General features: G+C 34.0%; 1 protein-coding gene across 1 annotated transcript; it reads left to right on the top strand.

Annotated features, from left to right (window-relative positions):
• Positions 1-872: 872 nt before the first annotated feature.
• On the top strand, positions 873-2,210 carry LOC132911165 (larval cuticle protein LCP-17-like). Its single transcript, XM_060967582.1, has 2 exons — positions 873-1,007; positions 1,737-2,210. The coding sequence occupies exons 1-2, from the start codon at positions 996-998 to the stop codon at positions 2,109-2,111; spliced, it is 387 nt and encodes a 128-aa protein (XP_060823565.1). The 5' UTR covers positions 873-995; the 3' UTR covers positions 2,112-2,210.
• The last annotated feature ends 6,227 nt before the right edge of the window (positions 2,211-8,437 follow it).

Below are 8,437 nucleotides of genomic sequence, written 5' to 3'. Positions count from 1 at the left end.
ACTTTTTTAAGCCACGAGGTTATTTTTACTCAAACTAAAAAAAGGTATACGATCATCTATACTAGAGATGAAAGAGGTATTCAAGAATGGGAAGGCTGTTACATAACATTTCCAAGCATGACATCTGATATTTTTACGATCCCCGATCAAAATTAAACCTGTATATGTATGTAGTGATGTTTTCGGTATATACATAGCAATAAAAATCTAATAGCATTTTTATAATCATATCTTATTATAATTGTATTTTATTCATCTTGTTCATTCACTCACACACACAAATGTATATATGTACATTATTGTATAATGTTAATAAAAATAATTAAATTAGAAACTTAAATTATTGAGAATATGCTTTACTTAACATTTTTGTTGTTATTATGTGAAAATATTTATCCGTAGCTATTGCATTTTACGAAATATGTATTTGATTAAAACGAGACGCTCTATATAAATATAAATTTGTGTGCGCGAGTCAGTGAACAAAATGACAAGATTGAAAAATTTGTCTTATATCAATAATTATGGAGAGTATATGTCTACATTGCTCTAAAATACATAACAATGCAATCCCATACGATTTTAAAACGTACTATGCTATATATACGGTAGAGCTAATAATAGTCAAAAGTTACATTAATATATGTATGTATATGGTTATACAAGCAATCGATTTAGGCAACATGGAAATGTCAAACCAACGAATAAATTTTGCAGAGTTCTCTGCTTGTCCGATGGCTCATCTTTTTATATTCTTGTCTCTCTCATTCTTTTCCGGTCTTTCTCTCTCACTCGCTCTATCTCTCTCTCTCTCCCCTTCTCTCTCCCCTTCGTTCATCCTCATCAACTTCTTCTTTTTCGAATAATATAATATTCGGCGAAAGCGATGTCCAAAGTTTCGTATAAAAGGGCATTCGTGTTACACAGAAACCACATTCGAAATCTCAGTCTCTTCCATTGGATTCGCATCTGGTAACAACCAGCTATCTTTCAAAATGAAATATCTCGTGAGTCTTCTTTTTCACATTTTTCTGACTGTATTAACTTTATTGCCTTTATTTTTATTCTATCAATTATTAAAACTACTTACATTTGTATAACTTTAGAAACACGCTATATTTTTCGTTGCATTTTCTATGAAAATGATTTCACAAACAAAATAATATATATATATTATAGAATATGTAATATGTATATATGCACCAGAATGCATATTTTATATAAATTTATATTAAACATCACCGAAAAATATAAAAGTTATATGATAGTAACTTTTGCGAAATTGATATTTTCTCTCTACTAGAACTTTTGTCCATTGATCAAATGTTTACTTACTATGCTTCTGGCTTTTAGCAAATGTCAAGCGTCTTTATTCTAGTCTTTACGGTGTTCTTGTTGTTTAACCCTATTGTCATCCAGAGTTATTCATCTTATTAAAATCGTTTTATAATGTTTATTATCACAGAACGATTTTTTCTATAAACGCTTAAACATTGTTAACTTTTCTTTGCCCCATTTTAAATATTAAATAATTTATGCATAATTTAATTTAAAAATATAGTAAACAGTTAACTTAAGTGTATAGATGATTTTTTGTATTAAATTTGATGTAAATATCCATCTAAATATGTATTAATATTTAAGTACATAATATGATATCGTATCTACAACTTCATGAGAATAATATTATGTTTAAAATGGACATATTAATAAAAGATATGAAATTTTTGTTTTAGGTAGTGATCTCTGTTGCTCTGTTGGCTATGGCTTCGGCTGATGTGTCCGAGCATCAACCAGTCATCGTCAAACAATCTCAAGATATTTCACCTGACGGATCCTACTCTTATTCCTACGAAACAGATAATGGAATTTATCATTCTGAAAGTGGAACTCCAGTGGTGACAGATGCAAGGAGCGCACCCGTTGTTGTTACCCAAGGACAGTATCAATATGTATCCCCCGATGGTACACCAATTAAGGTGACATATGTTGCCGATCATAACGGATTCCAACCACAGGGCGAACATATACCAGCTGTATCTCCATTGATTCAAAAGGCCCTTGAATACATCAGAACACATCCACCACAATCCGAGCAGCCTAATCTATAAATTCACGTTCCACTTTTTTTACCTACTTCCCTCTCGTCGCCAAATGAGATTACATTTTGTACATAACAAGTGCGCAATAATAAACATTTATTGAAAGTTCTTATGACAAAGGCATTACTCCTTATCGTTCTTTGCTTTAAATACATATACATATAACAAGAATTACGTGTATAACGTACATATAACTAGAACAGGTATACGATTTTAAATTAAAGTGGAGAAACACAAGTGCGAGTTGTTACACACTTTTGCATAATTAGGCTCCAAATGAAACTAGCCGTCATTGTGCTGGAACAGCACTTGCTAATGTAGAATGAATAATAAAAAAAAGTATCTTGAATTTGAAATTGCTATAGATAAAATACCTTTCCAACAATTACGTTTCACGTTCATACATTACCTACGTATTCTATATTTATAAAAGTTCATTTTTATCTATTCATACGTCATCGTTATAAAACGAAAAATAGATTTTAGAAAACTCAACAGATCTAGTATAATTTCCTTCTTTTTCTATTTCACTCTTAATCGCTTCATTATAAAATAGATGTTACTATAGTTGCACAACCTCGAACACTTGCTATATTCTAAAGCTTAACATTCCGGCAATTGTTTCACATTGTCTGACTACTGTTCGCTGTGCCGTGCGTGCATCAAAAGTAAAGGCGACAAGTAGACAATCCCAGTGAAACAGAATAGATAGTGTAGTAAGATACTGTAATGTGTAATTACATATTACATATTTCTGTTAGTTCAAAATTGTTAGTTTAAACTCTCGCCAATGACGATGTGCAAGGGGTAACGCAGCACTTCTGCTGCGCGGTGTCCTTGCCTTCGCCGCAGTGGTGGCAGAGTCCCGTCACCTGGGTCATCCGAAAGGTGAGCGGGTTCCCACCAGTTCTCCCAACTCAAAAGTATCGTCCCCACCACCCAGTGGCCCGTGCCACCCGCTTCGCTAACTAGCTGGAATCGCCACTGCTCCCAGGCTTTCCGGACGTTCTAGACCGCCCGCCTGGCAGGATCAACTCCCGATCCTACGTCCCTCAGACGCTCGTACACCTGAGTACCAGAGTCTGAAGCTCGAACGGGAACAACACCGCCAGGTCAGTCGCCGCTGCATAGGACACCGTTCGGTATCCCCTCGTAACACCGCTCTGTGCATGCCTCTCAGCAAGAAGAGACTGCGACGGCTCGCCACCGGATCACCAGTTCACACCGGGTCATCGCACGATGGGACCGGACGACACTCCCGTTCCAAGCTCAAAAGGCGGCGCGAACGTTCATTGACTGTTGTTCATCGCCTCCACTCAGTCTAGACCCAGGGTCACGTTCCGAGGAGCAGGAAATCGAAGAACTTTAGAATCTTATGTATTATATAACTATTTCTTTTTATAGCTTTTCCTAATTATGTAAACAATTCATAAATCTTTTATCAAATTACCGTCCTAATTAAGAGAAGTAACTTTTACCTGAAAACCTTTTTTTTCTCTCTCTCATATTTTGCGCTTTATAACAAAATCGAAATGTAGCTAAATTTTCAGAGACCAATTTTACTCTCTCAGAGGGAATTTGAGCAACAAACGAAATCGCGTTATAAATTCGTATTTACATATGTTCTACACGTCCCCAAGATTTCATAATTTTCTAAATTTACGAGTTGGAGATGTTCTCTTGTAAGTTTCTATCGACGTGTGTATCAAAAGTAGTATATTCTTTTTGTTTTGCGAATACGAGCACGTTTCAATTTATCACAAAATTGAAACCCATTTCATCGTTTCCAGCGATAACCAGCATATTTCGGATATTGCGGCGAAAATTTGCACGTTTTATCCATTGTGCAAAGATTCGAATGAGAACAGTATGGAGATGAAAATTTAAAAAAATTTCAACATAAAATTCCACTATTATTAAAAAGAAAATAGGAGATTCAGCAGCACTGGCGTTTAAAGATCTTATCTTGAAAGTATTTTACTCAATTTTATAGTAATATCGTTAATTAAATATATTAGTTTATGTTTATTTATATTTGATTGAATCCACTTCTTTCACCAAAGATGTATGTACTTTAATTACAAGAAACCTTTAGCTTCTTATTCCTGCGGTAGAATGTTAGCCAACCTATTTAACGTAATATTTTTACAGCCGAAGGCAAAACGTGTTACTTTTCGAAAACGTATTAGTCGTTCGGCGTTACAGGTGTTCGGCACCATCAAACATTGAGAAAACATTGCCATCTCGTCTATCGAAGCCAACGTTCACAGTAAAATACTTCAAATGCGGTAAGGAAGATGAGTTTCGTCAAGATTGTCGCGAAATTATTTAAAATTCCTGGAACGAACAAAGGCCCGGACAGCCGATACAAAGATTACAGTACACTTTTCCTCTCTACATAAAAGATATAACCTAGCAAACACGAAGATGGCACCCCACTGGGGGTAGCCACCCACATGCTATATTTTTTCCCTAATCACTAAGATATAATACTTTACCAAATGTCCTCCTGGAGAAATTTTAAAAACAAAAATAAACTAAAAAAAAAAAAAACTTTTCCTCTTTTAGTTCATGCCCCAATCGGCTGATCGCTATTGTTTCTGCTTACCAGTTTATAACCTTGTTACGATTAGCAACCAAAATTTATTCGAATGGCGAATAATAAAGAAAGAATAAACAATAAATAAACAAGAAATATACAATTAACGTTAAACAGTCTGTATGATCATGATGAAAAAGTACATGTATTTGCTTGTTAATATTTGACAAAACCTAAAATCTAACATTTTAATGATTTTTTCATTTGTGACTTCTAACACTTCCAAGACATTCTAATTTACAAAAAAGCAAATTTAATAAACGAACAATAAATGACAGGTAGTAAATTTTAATCGTAAATGGTAACTACTTTATATAATTACGTCTGACTCGTTGAAAAGTACCAGATCTATTTATTGTTTCTAGTGGAACGAATCATGTGCGACAGATTTGATAACTGCGGAGAGCCGTGCGCCTTGCGATGCTCGCTTTTTCAACGGCGTGGCAGTTTTCGCCTACTCTCGCAAACCAAAGAATCCGCTAACTGTATATTATAAAACTATCGAGTGTCAATGATTGATGTTGTACCTAAATATTGTACGGGAAATATATTAAAATTATTGCATCATTCCACTGATGTAACATCCGTTACCGTTTGAAAGGCAATATTCGCTTTCCTTCTCTAAAAACATAGTGTGCAATCAATTTTTCTTCCTTAGGTAATTTGCGATTAGCTTAATTATTTTATTATTCTCACAAGTGTCTATTTTGAATATAAGTAGATGCCAACTTTTCCGTATAGCCATATAATTAAATAGATTCTTGTAGCGTGGAACTAAAAGTTCTTGTTTATATCAGCGTGCAACCAAACAGAGCAGATCCCTAACTCGATAGGTTCTTGTATATGCTAGCGTGGATTAGCTTCCAGTATTATCCGCATTATGCAGCACTAGTCATTTCCTCTCTAACGGTATATCATATACTGTATATCATATGCGGCAATTGGAAATACACGTGATTGCAAATTCAATCGTTTTTATTTCCTTTATCACAGACTCTTCCTTACATTAACATAGCTAGAACCAGAAAAGAGGAAGATTCTTATCGTGATTATTTTTATATCTTTTCTGTACTTTGGCCTTGTACATGTGGCCAAATTCTCGTATTCCAAAGATCTCACGCGCGTCGGTTTTTAGTTAAGCGAATAATCCTCTTTGTTTGTTAACTTTTCTTTGAGTGTAATAAATATTATTTGCACCAAAAGGTGACGTTTCCAAAAATCTTCTGCTTTTATATTCTCAGTTATCACTCCTCACTCCACATACTTTATACCTTCGTAAAGCAGCTCTTTAGCTCATTCTGCTAAGTAGAAATTACACTTTCTATTACAAGCGCTATTCACATTAACTTACTCCTCATATACGCAACTTGCTCTTGGAATTGCACTTCTTTCTATATTTTGTTATAATGCATCGCTCCTGTCGTTACTTGCTTGTATACCGCTTTAATACAGATTATATGTTATGTACTACTGTAAACTTACGGAAATAAAAAATAAAATAAAGAATAAAAAAATGAAATATAGAAAATAGAAATAAAAATAAAATAAAATAAAAATAAGAGCTGAAAGATATATTCTTTAGACTTTTAGAATACGGACAACCTGCTTAAACTTTAAATACGTAATTATACTGAGAGTTTGACTACAGGTGTAAAAACATTCAAGGGGTGGTTTTTGAAGCCAGAATAAGATGAAAATTAAGAATTAAAAAATTGTGTTTTCGACTTTATTCCTCAGTTACTGGCAATTAAAGATCAGCCGAGATACGCCTGTGCGCAAGCAAACCTTTCTACACGATCGAAAGTACGTCAACCTGAACAGCGGGTGCGCATCGATCCTCGTATCGAACGATACGTAGGCAACAACTTACCTCGTGCAGGTCGCAGAGAAGATTACGATTATTATGCCATAAAACGTATACTATCCTGCGCGACGTTTTGTAAGAAAAATCGTAGATTAAACGTTATACTTACTGAAAACCGACTAATGGAGTTTTCGAGTAGAGAAGATTAATGTTTCCTCTGATCCTTTACCTCTATAAATAATTAATAAATAATAACACATATAAATAATGTTTATATAATTTTCACACACACACACACACACACCGCGATCGTCCTGTACGCAGTACACTGAAAAATCACATACGCGTTAAGTATTCTTGAAATGTTACCAAATGTGGTCGTACCGTCTTGCATGAACCACACACATTTTCCACACAAATTATTGATCACTGTATATTACAATATTCACATACATACACATGAAAATAAAAAACGGAGAAGCCAAACCAAAAGAGATTATAAAAAAATTGTTTAAACTTGTATTAGAAGGATTAATTAAGCTATCCTTCTATAGAGTAAAGTGTAATAATACAAATTAACGTACAACCAAATAAAAAATTATATTTTGTCGCGTTGAATAGCTCTTTCAAGTTTTCGATTTCGTTGCCGAAATGACGCTATCTTTGTGAAACAGTCCTAACCATTCTTACACACATCTAATGAACTAATGCTATACAAAGCCATATTAAAACCTGTTTGGACCTATGGGATCCAACTATGGGGAACAGCGAGCAACTCCAACGTAGAAAATTTCCAACGATTCAAATCAAAAACTCTAAGATCCTTAATAGATGCACCTTGATACGTTACCAACGAAACGATACATCGCGATATTAAGATACTCACAGTCAAAGAAGAAATATCCAAGTTCAGAAACAGATATAATATAAGAGTTAACAACCACTAAAACCCATTAGTTACCCAATTACTTAACACGACGGATCAGATCCGCAGACTAAAAATTTTTTTAGACATTAGATTCAATTAGAATCAAACATACTATAAACTTTTATAATTTATAATTACAAGTTACAGTACCACGCCAAAGTAATGTACTTAAAATTCTGTGTGAGAATTGATTGTAAATAATCTACTAAAAAAAAAAAAAAAATCTGGTGAACAGCCTGTTTGTTTTCTCAACAGGTATAGCCAATTAAGTGCCTTTAAAAGGAACACCTCAGATATCAATTTTATGTACCGCTTCAAACTCCTAAATGTAACAAGTTAGTACTTTATGTGATGATTAGCTAGGCTAAGTTAGGTAACACATGGAGAAGATTCATATTTTCCTTAGCGTGCCAAGTAGTCTCTGTGATAAGATGATCGACTACTAACTGTTAGTTAGTCAGTATACGTATAAAGTACGAAGAAAGTATATTATGTGCATGATGCGATGAAGAATGAGTGGTAAAAAGGTAGAGGAGTAAATTCCGCATTCGAACCAAAGAATCAGTTCCTTTGTTAAATTCATACAAATAAAAGTCAAGTTAAAATAAACATTCAGCTCTTTTACTGCTGTTTACCGATATTTTTCACGCTTTATTTTACTTTAAAACCGGTAAAACACTTTTGAATGTGTCAAGATAATATTAAATTTTTAATTCGGCAAACTGCCAGTTTATACCGTTTCCTATCGTACACAGAACGGGCAAGCGTTTCGCAAAAATTCACGTTTCAAATTCACAAAGAGTAACACATTACTTTGGGCAATTAAAACAGGTGTTGTGTAATTTTTCTACCAGTTGCGGTCTTGCAACAAAAAATGTTTTGAACGGTACTTTAATGGCGTCGAGTTTACTACGAATAACGATAAAAAGATTCCGAAAATACTTTGTTTTATATACGCTTTTTACTCGTGATATTGTAGAGGATTTTGTGACAAATTCAAACAG

The sequence above is a fragment of the Bombus pascuorum genome, chromosome 10 (genome assembly GCF_905332965.1).
Source record: "Bombus pascuorum chromosome 10, iyBomPasc1.1, whole genome shotgun sequence".
NCBI lineage: Eukaryota > Metazoa > Arthropoda > Insecta > Hymenoptera > Apidae > Bombus > Bombus pascuorum.
Note: the sequence above shows the minus strand (reverse complement) of the source record. Positions and strands in the feature narration are given on the sequence as shown.